Raw genomic sequence first — 20,870 nt, 5'->3', positions numbered from 1 at the left:
TCACAAAATCCAGGTGCCTGCCTCAACCTGGCCATTTTAATACCTGCCATTTACCCTGCTCCATCATTATCCTACCTTTTTTTTCTCTAAGTTGCGGATTTTGTGTTTGAGGCAGATGAGACCGTCCTCTATGTAGGTGTCATAGCCGTGGTAGGCGGTGGAGGCCTCCAGGCTGAGCTGCAGGGCGCTCAGACCACTGGGTGAGCCCACCTTTGGGCTATCAGCCATCACCAGGTCCTCTTGTCCTTCCTCTCCCTCCTCTGAGCACACAGGTGGAGGGGTGGCATCCAGGGTAGGGGAAGGAGACAGCTGCACCATGTTGAGCTCCACACTGGAAATATAGAGACACATTTTAGTAGTTAAAATAACAATTCTAATGGTGGGCCATACGTGTTTTTATTGCAACGCATCTAACAGAGCAAAGATGCTGCTGGTACCAAGCTGAGTGTATCAATGGAAATGGACTCAGCCCAGTTTGGGCAGCAGCCAACCCCGTGACAGTGCATATACAGCGGTAACTGAACAGCCTGCTCATTCTGGATCAATCATGAAAGCAGCAAAAGCAGACAGCATCAGCTTAAACAAGAGTAGCAGCCTTTGTGCACTCTCGGTTTCCCCTGAATTAAACATCCCTGCGTGCATGCTGTATCTTTTTCCGCAAGTCATACTTCCCTAACGGCTGTGTGCGCCTCCATATGAGCAGAGGTGTAAAGCAGGCAATCAAGGAGGATACAATGAGCGGTTAGAGCTTTGGCCCAGGATCAATCATGCTGCAATCAAGTCCCGATGTCAAGCAGTCGATTAAAAATTCACACAAACTTTGCTCTAAATATCCTTTGACAAGACAAGATAATCGCTCAAGGTAGCAGAATCAAAACTACCGCTCCATATTTGAATGTTTTCGAGTTTAAACACGTCAGCATTTTCACAAAAACAAAAGCCACGCCGACAAACAGCTGACCCACCTCTTATCTTTGCTTCGTGTGCCTTAAATGTTCTGGGGAAAGCCGCTGAACATCTGAAAGTCCTGAGACTGATCGACCCCTTTTCCAGCCGTGATGTTTAACTGGCAGAGGCCACGCCGATGTCAGCTCATACTTTTATATACCCCGTCGGCCACAGGAACGACCACATCCGGTTCTAGCACCTGTCACGGTGCACGCGCACTTGATTCGGACTAAAAAAAAATCCTCAGTACATCATTAAAATATTCACACGGGGATGTAATAATTAGGTGGTGGGGACTGGTGAACTTTTTTTGTGATTTTCAAAATAATTTGATTGTATCACTACACAAAGGTGTGCACTTTTTGTTTTCACCTACATTTGACATGACAAGTTGAGAGAAATAAAACATTTAATAGCCTGTATGCTGTGCCTTTTCTCCCCAAACATCTGCTCCCATATGTAGGGGAGACTGAGGGTTGCAACAGTTCTTATTCCTCACTATGATTATACTCATGCTGCAAGTGCTCAGTTAGACCCTCCTCCCAACCAGGAAGACATTCAGGCACATTCAACATTGGGGCTGCAAATGTCATTATAACATAAAAAAGACACTAGTTAAACAATCCAGTTATCACCAATAAGTCCTCTCATGTTGGCAAAGACTGTACAAATACAATTTTAGTCAATTTAAGAAACCTTCTTTTCAAAAACAAATCACTGTTTTAAAAAGAATGGATGGATAAGGCTGTAAAGATCTTAAATGTCTTAGATCTGATGGATACAAATGGGAACTTGTTAACATATGATGATTTCCCGAGGTGGGGGAGTCCAACTTGAGTCGCAAATTTGAGGACTTGAGACTTTCTTGACTAACACTAATGAAAGACTTGACTTGACTTTGACTTGATATTTATGACTTGAGACTTGACTTTGACTTGAGACAGATGACTTGAAAGGACTTGGCTTTTTTAAATTAAATATTTATATTCTTCTAGATATTGAGAAGTTAGGTTTCATTTTTGAAATATGATGACATATATGTCACAGCTGGGGAGGACCCGCCGGTTGATAGTTGTACCTACACTGTCAGAGCTCTGTCCTCCTGCCCACAGCTCTCCTCGGAGGATTGGCAGTATGCATCACAAGCTTCCCCGTGTGCTTTTATTCAGTTCTATCTGCGTGATACATGTGATTTAAGTTTTCAACAACTCATTCAGTATTGAAAGTGCTTTGCAACCAGCAACATGATGTCAGCTCAGGGCACATTACGCACACACTGTCACCCCTGTGAGAGCACATATGTACGCTGCTAGCTTTATGCTCAGGCTCTCCTCTTTTTTGTGGGAGGTTTTGATACTGCCACAGTGCGTAACGACTGTTCCTGCCTGCTGTCCGAAAGTAACTAATACCACCCTGTAAAAGGTACTGTAACAAGTGAAATTCCTGCATTTCAAATGTTATTTAAGTAAAAGTATGTAAGCATAATCAGGAAAATGTACTGAAAGTATTACAAGTAAAAGTACTTTAAAAATGTCACTGTGACTGCTGTCTACTACTACAGTGCCCTCCAAAAGTATTGGAACAGTGAGTCCAATTCGTTTACTTTTGTTGTAGACTGAAAACATTTGGGTTTGACATCAAAAGATGAATATGAGACAAGAGATCAACATTTCAGCTTTTATTTCCAGGTATTTACATCTGGATCTGATACACAACTTAGAAGATAGTATTATTTGTAATGGAACACAAAATTTTTAGGTGAGCAAAAGTATTGGAACATATAAACTTAAAATAGATTAAAGTGAATGAGACTTAATATTTAGTTGCAAATCCTTTGCTTTCAATAACTGCATCAAGCCTGTGACGCACTGACATCACTAAACTTTTGCATTCTTCTTTTGTGATGCTTTTCCAGGCTTTCGCCGCAGCCTATTTCAGTTGTTGTTTGTTTTGGGGGGTTACTCCCTTCAGTCTCCTCTTCAGCAGGTAAAATGCATGCTCTATTGGGTTTAAGTCTGGAGACTGACTTGGCCAGTCTAAATCCTTCTTGCCCCTGATGAACTCCTTTGTTGTTTTGGCAGTGTGTTTTGGGTCGTTATCTTGCTGCATGATGAAGGATCTCCCAATCAGTTTGGTTGCATCTTTCTTTAAATTAGCAGACAAAATGTTTCTGTAGACTTCTGTGTTCATTTTGCTGCTGCCATCATGTGTTACATCATCAATGAAGATGAAAGAGCCCGTCCTAGAAGAAGCCATGCAAGCCCAAGCCATGACATTACCTCCACCGTGTTTCACAGATGAGCTTGTATGTTTGGGATCATGAGCAGATCCTTTCTTTCTCCAAACTTTCGCCTTTCCGTCACTTTGGAAAAACTTAATCTTTGTCTCATCAGTCCATAAAACTTTTTCCCAGAATTTTTGAGGCTCATCTCTGTACCTTTTGGCAAATTCCAGCCTGGCCTTCCTATTCTTCTTGCTAATGAGTGGTTTGCATCTTCTGGTGTAGCCTCTGTACTTTTGTTCATGAAGTCTTCTGCGAACAGTAGATTGTGATACCTTTACTCCTGCCCTCTGGAGGTTGTTGCTGATGTCACTAACAGTTGTTTTAGGGTCTTTCTTTACAGCTCTCACAATGTTTCTGTCATCAACTGCTGATGTTTTCCTTGGTCTACCTGTTCGACGTCTGTTGCTTAATACACCAGTGGTTTCTTTCTTCTTCAGGACATTCCAAATGGTTGTACTGGCTATGGCCAATGTTTGTGCAATGGCTCTGATTGATTGTCCATCTTTTCTCAGATTCACAATTGCTTCTTTTTCACCCATAGACAGCTCTCTGGTTTTCATGTTGGTTCCACCTCTAAATGCAGTCTGCACAGGCAAAATCTTCTTCTTCTAACCGCTTCATCCTCTTGAGGGTCGCGGGGGGGCTGGAGCCTATTCCAGCTACATCGGGCGAGAGGCAGGGTACACCCTGGACAGGTCGCCAGACTATCGCAGGGCTGACACATAGAGACAAACAACCACTCACGCTCACATTCACACCTACGGACAATTTTAGAGTCATCAATTAACCTAGTCCCCAATCTGCATGTCTTTGGACTGTGGGAGGAAGCCGGAGTGCCCGGAGAGAACCCACGCTGACACGGGGAGAACATGCAAACTCCACACAGAAGGGCTCCCACGCCCGGGATCGAACCGGCAACCCTCTTGCTGTGAGGCGAGAGTGCTAACCACCACACCACCGTGCCGCCCACAGGCAAAATCTATCGTACCCAATCTGAAACTGAGCTCAGACATTCAGTGCTATTTATTGTTTGAATAATCAATGTAATTGGGAGACACCTGGGCAACAAAACACAACTGTCAGTGACATGTTCCAATACTTTTGCTCTCATGAAAAATGGGTGGGTTTAAACAAAAGGTGCTATCTTCTAAGTTGTGTATCAGATCCAGATGTAAATACCTGGAAATAAAAGCTGAAATGTTGATCTCTTGTCCCATATTCATCTTTTGATGTCAAACCCAAATATTTTCAGTCTACAACAAAAATAAAGGAATTGGCCTCACTGTTCCAATACTTTTGGAGGGCACTGTATATAAGATCTCATTAGATGATTCTAATTCATGCATTAATGTAAAAGCAAGATTTTGCTTCTGGAGTTGGTTGAGGCTGGTTGGTTGAGCTGACGTTGAACTATTAACTAATGATTATTTTAAACATGGATCTGCTGATTTTCACCATAGATTAGTTAGGTTTTTATTGGTTTGTAAAAATTGTGAAAGTAGTGAGAAAGTTCTGTCACACTTACCCAGAGCCCAAAGTGATCTTCATGTTTGTTTCATCCAAACAACACTTTAAACCTCACATAAAGAATTTTAAATAATAAAAAGCCAAAGAAAAAAATAATGAATAAAAAAAAAATTATGAAGCTGGTATCTTGAAATGTTTCTGCACTGAAAATGTCTTGGATGATTATCATTATAGTGGCAAATTGATTTTCTGTCAATTCATTAACTGCCTCAATGGTTCCAGCTGTACTTTTTACTATGTTTCGAGTGCAAAATCTCAGTTTGTAAAGTGTAGGAGAAATACTTCTTTGAGAATGATTGCACTTGTAATAAAGTTTGGGGCACCACCCTCCTAATGAGGGAAGCGACTAATCAATCAATCAATCAATCAATCAATCAATCAATCAATCAATCCATTTTATTTATAAGCCCAATATCACAAATCTCAATTTGCCTCACAGGGCTTTACAGCGTACAACATCCCTCTGTCCTTTGGACCCTCACAGCGGATAAGGAAAAACTCCCCCAAAAACCCCTTTCACAGGGAAAAAAAATGGTAGAAGCCTCAGGAAGAGCAACTGATGTGGGATCCCTCTTCCAGGACGGACAGACGTGCAATAGATGTTGTACAGAACAGATCAACATATTAAAGACAGAAAGAGAGACAGAGACAGAGAGAGATGCAGGACAGACGGTAATGACAGTAGCTTACAACAACATTAATGAAAGTAATAAAATTATAATTAGAGTTATGGCTATTGTGGTACAATATGTTGAAAGTACATATTAATATATGATAGTGTACAAGTAGGGTGTGGTGGTTAGCACTCTCGCCTCACAGCAAGAGGGTTGCCGGTTCGATCCCGGGCGTGGGAGCCCTTCTGTGCGGAGTTTGCATGTTCTCCCCGTGTCAGCATGGGTTCTCTCCCACAGTCCAAAGACATGCAGATTGGGGACTAGGTTAATTGGTGACTCTAAATTGTCCGTAGGTGTGAATGTGAGCGTGAATGGTTGTTTGTCTCTATGTGTCAGCCCTGCGATAGTCTGGCGACCTGTCCAGGGTGTACCCTGCCTCTCGCCCGATGTCAGCTGGGATAGGCTCCAGCCCCCCCGCGACCCTCAAGAGGATGAAGCGGTTTGAATAGTGTACAAGTAGAAGTAGAAGTATGACTAATGATGGCAGCAGCAGCAGGAGGCATCAGGCAGGAGCACAACCACACACGACACACTATCCAGGCACCGCTGCGATAGAAGTTAACCTGTGAGACAGTGGAGCTTTATCAAAGAGGAAAGTCTTAAGTCTAGTCTTAAATGTGGAGACGGTGTCTGCCTCCTGGACCGCAACAGGAAGATGATTCCACAGGAGAGGAGCCTGATAGCTGAAGGCTCTGGCTCCTGATCTACTTTTGGTAACTTTAGGGACCACGTGTAACCCTGCATTCTCAGAGCGCAGTGTTCTGGTGGGATAATATGGCACTATGAGCTCTCTAAGATATGACGGAACCTGACCATTTAGAGCTTTATAAGTTAACAGTAGAATTTTAAATTCAATTCTGGATTTTACAGGGAGCCAGTGCAGAGAAGCTAAAACAGGAGAAATATGATCTCGTCTCTTAGTTCCTGTTAGTACACGTGCCACTGCATTATGAATAAGCTGGAGAGTTTTTAAAGACTTATTAGAGCTACCTGATAATAGAGAGTTACAGTAATCTAGCCTATTATTATATGTATTATAATAATACAGGGATCTTATTTCCTGCTCAAAAGGAATACACAGACAACGACTTGGCGATAAATGAAGATTTATTTAAAACCCCTACAAGGAACTTTCATTTTGAGTTGATTTTGGCGACCCTGTGGACAAAAGCGGTAGTGTTTTGCTGGAATGAAGCCTACACTTCCCATGATCTCTAACGCGTATTGTCGTAAAGACGCTTACCTGGCTCGTGCATGTGTTTGTTTTGGGGATGAATGAAACAACAAGACGGGAAAACTTTGCCCCCGCTCCTATTGGGGATCCCAGCTCACCTCTGCCACGCCCCAGCTCCACCTCTCCGGCGTAAGTGCTACCACCAGCAGGGTAAACGGCGGTGCCTCGCCTCTTTATTTCTCGGCACTTGCTGGACCCTGTCGACGCCTGGCTGGTACCTGTCGTCAGCCCGGATGAGGTGTTCCAGCCCCACGGCCCCTGCTCTCCTCGTCCCCGCGGGGTGAATCTGCGCAACCTGCGGCCTCTGTGTGTGGCTCCCTGGACAGCTAACGCCGTGGACCCGCCAGTTCCTGCCAGAATTGGGCTGGTAAATGCTAGATCGCTAGCAAACAAAACATTTATCCTGAAGGATTTCCTGACTTCCCGAGGATTGGATTTTCTCTGTGTGACTGAGACGTGGCTGACTGTTGGTGAGTCCAGTGCTTTCACAGAACTTTTACCCAATGATTGCTGCTATTTTAACTCCCCATGGACATCAGGTCGAGGAGGAGGAATAACAACTATTTATAAGAGTCACTAAATGTAAGCAGCTAGGTAAGATGAAGTGTGCCGTTTGAGTGCCGTAAATAGCTTCGTCCTGGAAGCGACCTGGGGCGGACCCAGACACAGTTTCCTAAAGGTATGGATATACACTATATAGAAATAGCTTATCTTAACACTGATGGTCTCATTTGCTGTTGTAGGTCACACACAGACATCAGCAGAAACAAGAGACTTTTGCATATCCAGTTAAAAGTTCCTTGTAGCAGCTTTAAGCTAAATGTGTAACAACTGAGTAAATGAATAGCAAATGATAATGATATGAAATAACACAAAATCAACAGTATATATGGATTGAAATGAGAGTTAACACTCGTGTGAGTTATTTAGTTTGGCGATAGTGAGAGAGTATGTGGCTATAGATGAATTGGGAACGCAGGTGTAGCAGAGAGAATCTGAGTCAGAGGCTGCAGACTGCAGCCTCTCCAAAAAGTAGGTCAACTCCTCCCCTTTCCTAACCCCCCTAAATTGGCAGAGCCTATTTGAGACACCTGTGGCATGAAGGCTGCCTTTCTCCTTGTCTGTGCCTGGTGGCTGCCAAATGGTCATGTCTCTGAGGTGGGTAATGTGGCCCGGAGGTTGTTTTAGCCTGTTTTACTTTGAGTAGTGACCTTTATTTTAACAAAAGCTACACTGTGTTTGTGTTAAATAGTTTACTGCCTGTTTTGCACGGATGGCCTGGTCGTCTTGGTGTCCATTGAAATTGATTTGAGGTTTGTAAACTTTTTAAACAATGTTTAACTTCCACAAACCACAAAATGTGTTAACATTGTATTTGCTTCTTTTGTAGTGGTGAATTGTTCCAAACTGATTGGAGGACATCAGGGTAATTGTAGTACCTGCTCAGACACAATCATCTGCTGTTTTGTTTTTGTTTTGTTTTGTGCTTTGTCTGTTTTGTTAGCTTTGGTTTTGTTAGGTTCTGTTTTGTTCCAGGTTGCTTATCTTTAGTTTACTTAGAGTTAGCCATTACTTTTGAATTATGACATTCTATTGAAATTGTTATTAAAATTTGCCCTTTTAGCCTGAACCAACTGGTTTAATACAGTTTTAGCTGTTTCTTGGGTAACATTTTCTTCTCTTTTTTTCCTTACAGTGCAGTGGTTGTTGGCTAGCGGTGGAGGCTAGGCACCCTGGGTGGTTCCCAGCACCTTTCTGTTGTAGTGATAAGGGCACTGGGACACGATAGTCTGCACCTGTTTGCCGTGAGTTCACGAGTGGTGGGTTAGTGCACTCCTCGGACACTTCCTTTGGTAGTTTGCCTCCCCCTTGCTAGCTTCCACTCACCTCCCCCTCCCCATTTTGATAGTTTTAATCATCTACTCTGGAAGTGTTTTCATTAATTAAACAAAGAGTTATTAAGAGAATAAATTGTAATAAATTTTCATACATCCTTCCGTAACTTTGACTTGCCTTCATTGCCCATTACTAATTCTTTTCCCTCTACAGACACTTCCAGTTTAATAGTATTATTTTTGCTTATATAATTCTTAATAAATAAATCTTGATTTGCTTTTGAGCCACGTCTGTCTTGTGGTGCTTGAACCTGTGTTTGCCTTATTGCTTAGAACTGGGTAAAACTCCTTGGGTGAAAGTCCCTAGGTGGCGTTGTCTGGCTTCCAATTGGTGTCATTCTATTACAGCCCCTTTATAATATAAAAGCACCACCCCACGTTGCCACACAGGGATGTGCAAAACCATTCACCTAAGGACATCTAACTTACGACCAGAATAAGTAAGCCTCCTATTCGACATCAACTCTTTTACCACACAGCGGTGGCCTGGAGTTAGAGAAATCCTTTTCCTACTTTCTTAGCAGCATTGATTCAGGCAGACATTTCTTTCCGGGGACCCCCGGACTATCACTTTGCAACTCCCGGCTTCACTTCATGGCCTTCCAGCAGGGTGATACAAACTGGAACGCAGCAGTGGGGGGCGGTGGAGCCTGGTGGCGGTGTCCTTCCGGTGGCCCTCAAACGTTGGTTCTCTTAAGCTGCAGAAAGTCTCTGGGTTTGGCAACAGAACCACTGTGACAAGTGGTTGGCAGCTGCTGTCTCCGATGAATCTGGTGTGAAGAGGCAGGTCGAACAGGTGTTTGTCAACTTTGTTATGATTACTTGCTTATAATAAAGTTGAAACCAATCTCGTTGGCCGTTCGATCTTATCAAAGTTACTATTAACACACATAAAAAGGTTAATCTGCTGGCTTCGTCACTTCAAGTATAATGTTACTGAAGGCACTAGAGGTAAAAGAAAAACAGGATAAGTAATACTTAAAAGTTTAAAATAACTTTGATTGTGAGCAAGTAAGAGTTACGCAGGAACCGTAACTGACTAAAACCTAAGATACGGCAAAAGCAAGTGGACAAAAATAATAAAGGTGAAAAAAAAAACAAACAAAAGAGACGAAGAGTACGGAAAATGAAGTAGAGATTAAGAGATGGGGGGGAAAAAAAGAAGAGCAAGAGTGTAGAGAAGATGAGAAAAGAAGAAAACAAAAAGGAAGAGCGGCAAAAAGGAAGAGTTAGATGCGTCGAACCCACTTGTTTTTATCCGGCCAAAGGGGGGCGGGTTTGTTAAGGCGGTCTTTTAGTGGTAAATAAGCTTATTTATTTTAAAGGAAACTTAATGCTTCTATTATACGAGATCATATTCTTTAACATGTTTTGCGCGATAGACACATACTCTTCCCATTATGGTCAAAATCAGTTCTTAATATCCAATTAAAATTAATAGCTATTATACCGCGTGTATCAGCAAAGTACATGTATAAACTGCTTCAAATACAAACACTCCAGACTAGCCTATAGTTGCAATATATAATGAAAAAGTCAAAATGAAGAAGCACATTCATGAAAACAAGTTAATTAATAAACCCAACTATATTTTAACTCTAAATATAATATAGGGCTCCTTATGGGAACCCACTTTAACTACCATCACAAGATGGCAGTATAGCTCCATGTTAAATGAGGGATTAAAAGTCTTACTTCGTAAATACTTATCTTTGCCTTACAAGAATAAAAAACATTCAACTAACAAACAAAGATTATGCACATTTACAACGTTATAACATGGATAAAATGTATAATAAAACATGCTCCCATTTACTTTGGTCCTATACTTTTACATACGCATTTTGGAAAGATAGCCTATTGCTAAATTTATAGACCTTTTTACTGTTAGTAAACAGTACAACGTTTTTTGTGGGTGGGGCTTAGCTGGAGGCAAAACAATTCTCCACAGACATTAGCTAACACTTACTAGCAAGTTCTGTTGGCTTGTTTTAGACAACAGTGGAAGATGATGCAGGTGGTGCTTAATACTCATTCCAAATACCGCAATCTGGCACAAACTGGACTGGTCGGAATTTCGGCGCGCTGACGCTATGTACCATTCAGTTATCCAGAGCACTGCATTCTCAGAGTGGCAGGACACACTTGGGGCACTCTGTCTGGGGAGATGGAGCAGCAGAGTGCTGAGCGGAGTGAATGTGTGATTACTGTTCTTAACTGTTCATTAATTAATGTAGAAATAGAATGCTCCATTTCTAAGAACAACAGGGCTGTAACAGGTGAAACAAATTCTGGAAAATCTTGCATGGGGGTGAAGAACAATCTGGCAAGGAGTGTCTGAGAAGCAGCCGTCTTTATAATGACAGGGGGCAATGATCCACAGGTGAGAGGCGTTGGCCTGATAAGGTGGGCATGGTGGACAGGAGGGAGTGGAAAATGTGTAGACAGGCAATTGGCTGGCAGGTAGGTGTGGTGATGAGGTGGGGTGAGTGGAAAATGACTGAATGGGCTGGGGAGATGGCATGTATGGCAGAAGAAAAGTGCCCTCTGTGACAAGGGCTCTCATTTTAGGGTAGTGTGTCAGACTGAATTTATGAATGCACCATGTAAGGGCACTTCTCTGGATGATTTGACAGGATTACTGAAGGTGGGATGGCTGGTTTTGTGGTTGATTACTATGCCAATTTTACAAAGGATGATGACACTTGAACAGTTTCCTCCAGTTTGTTTTGCTATCGAGGCTAATGTTAGCTAATGCACTAAAACAGTAGCATTACGGAGAAATCCAATATTCCTCTCAATACCTCCCCCATCTCTGATTAGGTGGACATGATAATCCTAAATACACATAGCTTTATTATTCTTCAAACAGTAAAGAACCTAACCTAACATGAAGTGTGCGCTACACATGCGAACATTTTTGATGATCGCCTCCATCCAGTCCTTTCGTCTTATCGCATTTAACCATAGTTGTCTTCGTTTTTGTTGACGGCCAGTGGCGGCTGGCATGCGATAAAATTTAAGTTTTGAGCCATGACTCCTTCTACCCTGGAAATCCAGAGTTCTCGCGAGAGCACAATTTGAATTTGCTCAGCAAGTCACTCTGGCAATCAGTAATGATGCTCATTACCCATGCTGTTGGAGCCGAGCTGCACCAATCACAACAGTGTATCTGATATAGGTGGGCCAGAGGCAAGCTAAACAGATGACGACAGCGCTGCGACGACGAAGTCCGGAATCAGTCAGTAAACACTGCAAGATGGCTACGGATGAACACCAGTGCCTCTAGTTTCGCAGACCGGGCGAGGCGGAGGTGGAGCGCACCTGCGCTTCGCCAACTGGGTGTGGCCAGGTGGATTTTGCAAGTTTGGCATACCGTGTGCGCTGGCGCAGCTGCTACTCTTTCCCACCTCCGTCCCTCCTACCTGCGCAAGTCAGAAAGAGGGAGGAGAGAAGGCGTGGAGTGGGTTTTGCACAGCCAATTGCCGAGCAGATGATGCAAAGGTAGCCATGGGAGGAGGTCACCACAATTGTAAATCAATGTTGCATTTCTCTCGTGCGCGCGCGCTCTCTTTCTCTCTCACAGTCTCACTCTGTTTCTTTTCTTTTGACTTTTCTAAGATGACAGATGCTGAATATAAACTCCCTGTCTGATGCTGTGGCTGTTTGTGGTTGTCTGAGAGGGATGTGAACTCATTATTTTGCAGCTGTGTTAATTAAATCAGGTTGGGTTTCCATTATGCGTGCCAAACGGTGCCAATCCCCTTTGATCTGACATCAGATGTGATGGGACAGTCGATATAGAGATACATTTATGTGCTGATTGTTGCTGTTTTTTGGGGGGTATTTATTGCATTTTTAATGTGCCTGACATTCTGGAAACCTGCCTGTGAGGTTTTGGTGACGTGTGCGCACTGTCCGCTGGTCAGCCAAACTTCTACTTACACCAGCTGTGCTCCGCCTGCATTGACAGTAGACCTGGTTTCAGCTGGTGAGCTTTTAGCGCACCTTTGGCGAAGCCTTTTGGCACGAAACTGTCATTGTGCCAAGCTGGATCTGTCGACACCTCCCCCTGCTGCGCCGCCACACCCATCTCAGTGCACCTCATTCTGCCAAACTACCAAACTGAGTACGCCTCGGGTTGAGCTGCTCGAAACTAGCTCTGCGCGGGGTTCGCCACCCTGCGCCGTGCCGGGAAACTAGAGGCCCAGTTGTTTGAAACGGCTTTGGCCGCTACAATGAACGAGTTAGACTTGGCTTTTTCTCTAAAAGAGGAGCAGAAGACGGCGCTCGAATATTTCCTTTGCAAAAAGGACGTTTTTGCTGTTTTGCCGACCGGATACGGCAAGAGTCTAATCTACCAGTTAGCTCTGCTGGTAGCTAAGCGCTAAGTATTGTTCTGATTGGTCGTAGTGTTGCGTGCAGTGATATTTTCAAATGCATGCTTGGGCCATTTTCATTACTCATAGCCAGACCCTAAATCTTTCTAGATTTGGGTCTGGATTTCCAGGCTAGACTCCTTCTACTCTGGCTCCCCAAAACACAACAAGACAATATTTTAAGGCTCCTACAGTATGTAGCCTATAGCCCTGTGATGGCGAGTTGTAGTTTGCCTTCAGCTAATTAAATGATGTCATTGTGATGTTGGCCTAGAAAGGAAATTTCGGTTTATTTCAACCCATCTCCTATCGTCCTAAATTTAGTTCTAGTGACATACAGATAATAGTTAGCATGTTAGCCGTTAGCCTAGATACAGCCGGGGCGCATAGTAGTGTCAGACCTGTTAAAACGTAAGTGAACGGGCATCCCTTCAAGTGCAAAGTTAGTCCACTAAACAAGCTTTTTTTCCACAAAGACCGCCTCATATCGTTAGGATAAATGTCAGAGAATATATAGAAAACGACATGTAAACATGTTTGTCTTACCTTACCGGTGTGCTGCCATGTTTGTTTACAATTTAGCTCTGCTTTCCAAAGTGCGGCCGAAATATTGCGAGAACAAGCAGCGATCTCATAGCGTGCCTGAACAAGAAGCAACAGCGGAAAGGCAGAACCGGACAGTCGCCTGAACGGAGGAGGAGGAGAGAGAGAGGGGCGCAACAGGTAACGTTAGAGGACGAGAGGGGAGGAATGGCTGCCACAAGGCTGCGCAGAGCTTTATCTAGAGCTGGTGAGATATATTTCGGCCACGCTTTTGGAAAGCAGAGCTAGAGGGATAAACAAACATGGCAGCACACCGGTAAGGTAAGACAAAACGTTTACATGTCGTTTTCTATATGTTCTCTGACATTTATCCTAACGATATGAGGCGGACTTTGTGGAAAAAAAGCTTGTTTAGTGGACTAACTTTGCACTTGAAGGGATGCCTGTTCACTTACGTTTTAACAGGTCTGACGCTACGGCTGTATCTAGGCTAACGGCTAACATGCTAACTATTATCTGTATGTCACTAGTCACTTGAACCAAATTTAGGACGATAGGAGACGGGTTGAAATAAACCGAAATTTCCCTTTAAAAGGGTCTATAGCTGACAACATTATCTCAGATTTTACTATTTACTATAGAAATGTTGTATTTGGCTGCTATGGTTACTGTAACAAAGATATTAATGATTTTTTTCCTTATTGATCTAATTTTACTTCTCCCTAAATTTCCCATTCACAAGTGTTAATTTACAAACAAACAAAAAACCTTATTGTTTTGTATTTATGAATGAGATGGACCAATACTTGTCAACAATTTCTTCCACACAAAACAAAGCTGTCAAAATGATAAATGTGTGCAATATCTTCAAAATTCCCCTGTGAACCCTCTGTAACATCCACTCGTGTCTTTATTTTAATTTTAATGTATGTTATATTTCTTTGGCTTTTGTTGTCCTTTTCTGTTTGATGTGGTTTATTTGTTTTCTCAATGCTCTATTTGTGTGTAAATTATTCTGTTCAGATATCTTTCAGCTCACATTGTATCTTCAGTGATTTCGAACATTAAGTCTGGAAAGTCATCATGCAGACAGGGTATTATGTATGAGGTTTATCATGTGCTGTTCAAACTACATTGCAAGGGATTGGATATCTCCCTTCTTTGGGTTCCTGCCCATGTAGGGATGGAAGGAAATGAGAAAGTATGCATACTGGCAATCACTAAAGCCACAGTTAATTGAAATGCAAGTATTATTAAGTAGAGCAGGACTGTCAAGGACTGTCTGTAGAAAACCTGGTTGGAATACTGGGACTTAAGTGACACAGGAAGACATCTTTACAGTATTCAAAAACATGTAGGTGTTGGTAGATCATGAGTGGGAGCTAAAGGAAAGAGATGGTCATTATGCATCTGAGGACAGGACATACAGGATTAAATGAAACTCTCCATAGAATTGGGAAGCATCCTACTGGACTATGTGTAGTAGTCAATGTAACACTGTAACAAACTGTAAACAGTCAAACATGTGTAATGGTTTTGGGTCCGTGTAGCTCTTTGGAGTGAGACGACAGGCAGAAACTCACTTCCACACAAGTGTGGGATTTCACAAATGCTTTTATGCATTTATTTTTACATCAACTTAAAAACACTCCAACCTTACCAAGCCCAGTTGTACGGCTACTACATTTTCATACACGAACAGAATAGTCGCCACACGTACTTAACAGTCATCACTGTTGTGTTGAGAGACAAAAGAAAAAGCAGGAGCACATAGGTATAGGTCCGGCCAGTGTTGGGTGCATTCTCAACAGACTCAAATCATAACAGGTGCTGCTTGATGACGTTGCTGTTAGGTGACACAGTATACACCATGTTAAAGGCACATTTCATATATTCAACTGTTACACATGTACTAATAGATTGCAACAGATAATGAAGAAAGAAAGGTGTTAATAACAGGACTACCTCAAGCTATTTAATTACTTAAGAGTAACAGAAATAAAAGAGAAAATCTTTTGTGTTTGTTTGTTTTTTCTTTTCTTTTCTACTGTCTAACACTCCAGTCCAGTAGGTGGCGGTAATGCACCCAAAAGCTGGTTTGCCAAACAACATTAAACGGTGAAAAGGTGACACGTGTAAGATTTAGGGGGATTTGGTGGCATCTAGCAATAAATTGTAGATTGCAACCAGCTAAAAACTTCTGTCTGCCAGAATTTCTTAAGTGTTTGCTGAAAACATTGAATACAGCAGTTTCCCTGGACATATCAGTGCATCAGTGCAATCACTGCATGGGGTGGCAGTAGCTCAGTCCATAGAGCAGGAGTCAGCAACCTTTACTATTAAAAATGCATTTTTTGACCAAAAATAATAAAAATAAATCCATGTGGAGCTGGAAAGCATACATGAGCCTTAAAAGTAAACTTAAAAGTAACGTAGCCTATTCAGTCTACATTAGCCTATACTAATAGTCAGTGCTTAATTTGAGCCGGAACGTACTGGAACACATACCAGGATCTTTTCAGAAAAGGCCCTGGTACGTTCTGGAACTAATTTGCATGGGTCTAGAACTTTTCACATCTGAAAACTACATGATGTCACTAGTGTTGCAGGGTGGAGTACCGTAGTACTACGGTGCCTCATGTACCACTACTGTGGGATAAGTTCAAAGTCCAATTGCAAGAGGGTGAGTGTCCATGCGCCGTCCAATAACGGCGCGCGCTGGTCAATAACAGCACACGCTGGCCACCTAGCACTCAATATGCTACTGTACTGGTTTGTTTTCCAGACATGTGAGTATCTTTGAGCAGTGAAAGTTATTATTTATTTCTTTTTACTTGTTGGCAGCGATTTGTTTTCCACAGAGCTCTACGTGCAAGCATTTTACTCGCATTTGCGACTAAAAAATGTTTTAGCCAGCAAAATAAATCATTCAGCAAGATGTGTGAGTACAGATTTCAACCAGCAGCAGAAACGAAAGGCGAATTGAATGTGGGTTGAACGGGGGTCACAGACAGGAATACGACGGTCAAATAGCCACGGCGGCTCTGCGGCACAAGATAACAGCTTACCGGCGACAGAGAAGTCCGACTCCAGGTCCAGTAGCCTAATTTCCTCTTTCGTTGGCGTCATGACTGCCCAGTAGTACCTGGACAACCAAGCCGTGGCGGCACACAGGTATGTGGCGTGTCAGAGGAGAAATGAGCCGTTCACATTTCTCACTTTGTGGCAGGTAACAGTCCACAAACCTCACCGCACTTTAGGGACTGTTCTTTACTTATGAAGGGACTGTTCTTTACTTGTCAGGGGAGGAGGGTGGCTGGTTGATTTTTATTTTATTTATTTATTTTATTTCAATCCCCCCATGTTAATCACTTATTGGTACTGTTTTTGAAGTATGAATAAGTCAATAAGTGATTTATTCCATTGAAATATCATTGATGTATTATAGAAAAGTGATTTATCTTTTCATAAATGACAACAGGCACATCTGCCTAATTTTTGCTGTGGTATCGTGATACTACTCAGAACCGTGATACTTTCACTGGTATCGTACCGTGGGTCCCAATTTTGGTACCGTGACAACACTAGATGTCACAACCATCATTCAGAGTTGCGCAGTGAAGTGGCTCGGGTGCCACTTAAAGAAAGTGTTTCCCCACTTTTGGGAGTGGGGGAACACTGCTCTCTCAGAGGCCAAAAGTGTTCCCCTACTTCTAATTTTACAAATTAAGCACTGCTAATAGTCTAAAAAAGCACTCATTAATATGTTTTACCACAAAGTGGCTATTGTGCAGGGCACTATTTATGGTTATTTGGTACTTGCAGAGCTGGCAGTGAAACAAACAAATTAGTCCAAACACTACTAAATTCTTTCTTACTTTTAATTTTTGGGATTTGGCATCCATAGCTAACCAGCTAGGAAGACTCAAGACTAGCTGCTGCTATCAAGGTTCAGCAAAGCGAGGAAAAGGTGCCAGGCAGTGGATGTATGATGCACATTTTAGTTCTTGAAATGTCAAAACATTTTTTCTTATTCGGTATATAGGCTTCACATTTTTACATTTGGAGAATGTAAAAATTTCTTTGGTCCACATCATTGATAAATGAAGATTAAAATATTGAAAAAAAAATAACCATTATTTATTTCCGTATATATTTTTTTGGTAAGCCACAGGGAACCACTGGAGAAGGGCTATAGAGCCACAGGTTACCTACCCTTGCCTTAGAGACTTGTTGGGAGCCAGAGAGTTCGAGCCTCTGTCCAGACCAAATATGAAGTGTGGACTAGTCGCTGGACAGGTGCCAGTTCGCCTCCTTGGCACTGCCGAACCCCCAATTGCTTGGGGTGCCAGGTGTCCCTTGCAGCCCCTCTCTCTCCACTTGTATAGGTCCTATTTGTGCATGTGTGTGTGTGTGTTTTGGGTGAGTGAAAAAAACTGACTTTCCCCTGGGGATTAATGAAGTATATCATCTTCTTCTTCTATCTCAGGTCTCGCCCACAACATGCTATTGTGTGCTCACCCCTTATAAGTTAATGTGTGCTCACCTTTTTTTGATCCAGACATTAAGGAGGTTTTTACTGTGAGCCAAATGGTCTAGGTGATTTAAACTGCTACAAAGACTGAATAAAGCAGTTTCATGTTACATATCAGTGTAACTCCAGCACTGCAGATTGCATTTGGCGCTTCTTACAACAGAGGCCAACGTGAAAATGAAAAAAGACGTGAAAATACACTTTAACATTGCCAAAGCAAGAGTGAAATAAAAACAAAAATTGTATATACAGTAGGTACAGATGTACCAGAATTTGGTTTATATACACGTTGCTGCTGATTGGGTACACCTTTGACATAGATACAGTCGGCAATGACGGGAACACCCACAAACGCCACATCCGGTTAGAGCCGAGGGGGAAAACAAACCGGCCATTAGCCACAATGCCGAAGAGTTGCTGTGTGCCTTTTTGCAAAACATGTGCATGTCTGCAGTCAGCACTTCATTTCAGGTAAGTTTAATGTAATGTTAACCATTTCTAAACAATCATAGACTATGTCAGGGGTATCAGGAATATTAGATTAATTATTTAAACGCTAGTTAACTTTGTACTACATTTGTAATTTGTGTAGATTTCCTCGCAACATGTACAAAAGTACACATTCAGTACCTAAGTAGAAGTACAGATACTTGTGTACAAAAGTCTGGTAAAAGCAGAAGTACTGATTAAAGTTACTGAGTACGGTAGATGTAAAAACAAAGTGCTGGCTCTGAAATGTACTCCAAGCATAAAATAAAATACAGCCCTCTGAAGGACATTTCTATTGCCTGTTTCTGTGCAAAGCTAAAAGCTCTCTTCTGATAGCTTGAAGCCATTTTGTCCTCCTTTGTGGTTCCGTTTTATTATTTGGTAAAATGTAAAACTTTAATTGGTGATTTTTTTGTTTATTTGCGGTGCAAAAGGGCATACAGCAACTCTTCGGCATTTTGGCTACTGAGACCGGTTTGTTTTCCCCCTCGGCTCTAACCAGATGTGACGTTTGTGGGCGTTCCCGTCATTGCCGACTTTATCTATACCCACCACATGAGAGAAAACATATCTCAAAGCCCGGTGCAAACTGTTTCACACCATTTCAAGGAAACATGTTGTATAACCTGGAAACCATAATAAAATGGTGCAATCCATTTTGGTATTTCTCAGGAGCTCTACAGTGGCATGCAAAAGTTTGGGCACCCCTAGTCAAAATTTAATTTACTGTAAATACATGTAGTTAAATAAGTAGGAAATCAACTGATCTCCAAAAGACAAAGGAAATCTTGATCCCCACATCTTCATTATAACATTTGATCACAACTCTGTTCACCCTGAGGAGAAAGGAGCTACATTTTTACCAGAATTTGATCATTGAGGGTCATTTCAGCTGATCACGTAGCATCAGAGAAGTTGCATCAAAGATCATTTTTAAGGTGAATCAGAAGATAAATATAATAAAATATGTGTTCTGAACTGTTACAAAATACGTCATAGTGTAATAAAGTGTAAAAACAAGAGTCAAGGTGTCCCCAGATTTACCTGAACACAAAGTCATGGCTGTCAATGTTCTTCCCCTGTTGGGACCGTCGGAGGATTCCTCCGTTTCCGACCACGGCGCAGCGAACACACCTGCCAGGTGATCCTCTTTCAAACAGACGAGAGCTGTTTAGGAGGTACAGACATCTGGAGGAACACAAAAAGAAGAAATATTCAGATCCTTTACGGAAGTAAAAGTACTAACACTACACCATGAAAATACTTTACTACTACTAATACTATGTACTTAAATAAAAGTATATAAATATGTCAACGTAATGTACTTACAGTAATTTAAAGTAAAAGTATTCATTGTGCAGTGAACTGTTCCCTGTGTTTTCTGTATTCTACCTGATCGGGGTTTTTTTTATTAATATTACTGCTGCATTATTGTGTATGTTGCATTTTACTGCTATAGATGTTTAGGGTTGTGCTCATTTTAACTCCTCTATATACTGTTGGGTAGTTAAATATACAACAATGCATCATATTCTATAAGATCATCATACAGTGGCATGCAAAAGTTTGGGCAACCCTGGACAAAATTTTGTTTGCTGTGAGTAGTTAAAACCTCTTGCACTCCACCCCCATTTTGTAGCGAAAACATCTAAAATGACATACCCAAATTAAAATGACTGTAGCCTCTGAACCGCTCAGACTACATGCATGCATGAGGTCTTGCCAGAAAGCAAACTCTCTGAAGTTTCTTGTGAAAGTGTCAGAAACACTCTAGGTGATACAGAGACAGAGTAATGGGCCTCTGAATCAGTAAAAAGTTGAAGATTTTGCCTAAAATAAAATTAAAAATGATTTTCAGGATGAATAACTGTCTGTGGCTTCATCCGAACAGGTAAATGACACTGTGGGGCTGTAGGCATACTATCAATGAACATTTGTTTCAAGTTTGAAGAAAATTGCTCAAAGTATGACCATTCTACAGTGTTTTTTCCATGAAAAGGTCCAGGCGGAGCTCCAAATGACAGAGCGCTCACTCCGCTTCAAAACAGTACTATCAGTGATCAAACAACACTCAGCCAGCTTCAAACATCGTACCTTATTGAAATCAGGTGTGATGTTGTTTATGACAGAAAAACCATAAAATATCACCAAATAAAGCCATATGAAACGTGAAAGTTGTGATCCTACTTTCTAGGCGGTATATCTCAGCTAAAAATAGTGGGAAGAGTGAGACTCTTACCTTTTATAAACCAGCTACGTGTCCACTGACGGCTCGGCATGAGATCGCGAGTAATCCTTTAACTTTTCCCCTCGAAAAACGGCATGACATGGCTTGTCACCACTCATCGCGATTTTGGACTTCG

The 20,870-nt window shown here is 42.0% G+C and overlaps 1 protein-coding gene across 3 annotated transcripts in view; it reads right to left on the bottom strand.

Annotated features, from left to right (window-relative positions):
* caprin2 (caprin family member 2) overlaps positions 1-20,870 on the bottom strand; it is an 83,936-nt gene extending 63,066 nt beyond the window's left edge. Inside the window, exons 1-3 of one of the 3 annotated variants that reach the window (XM_049567064.1) lie at positions 20,747-20,870; positions 19,552-19,695; positions 76-331 (exon numbers count right to left, since the gene is read on the bottom strand). In XM_049567064.1, the coding sequence (XP_049423021.1) occupies positions 76-318 (243 nt within the window). In that variant the 5' untranslated portion in view covers positions 319-331; positions 19,552-19,695; positions 20,747-20,870. Of the gene's footprint in view, positions 1-75; positions 332-965; positions 1,096-19,551; positions 19,696-20,746 lie in introns of those variants that run through there. The other 2 variants (XM_049567065.1, XM_049567063.1) reach the window with 2 other exon arrangements.

This window comes from Epinephelus fuscoguttatus, linkage group LG22 (assembly GCF_011397635.1).
Source record: "Epinephelus fuscoguttatus linkage group LG22, E.fuscoguttatus.final_Chr_v1".
NCBI classification, from domain to species: domain Eukaryota; kingdom Metazoa; phylum Chordata; class Actinopteri; order Perciformes; family Serranidae; genus Epinephelus; species Epinephelus fuscoguttatus.
The sequence above is the reverse complement of the archived record's forward strand: the minus strand, read 5'-3'. Positions and strand labels throughout refer to the sequence as shown.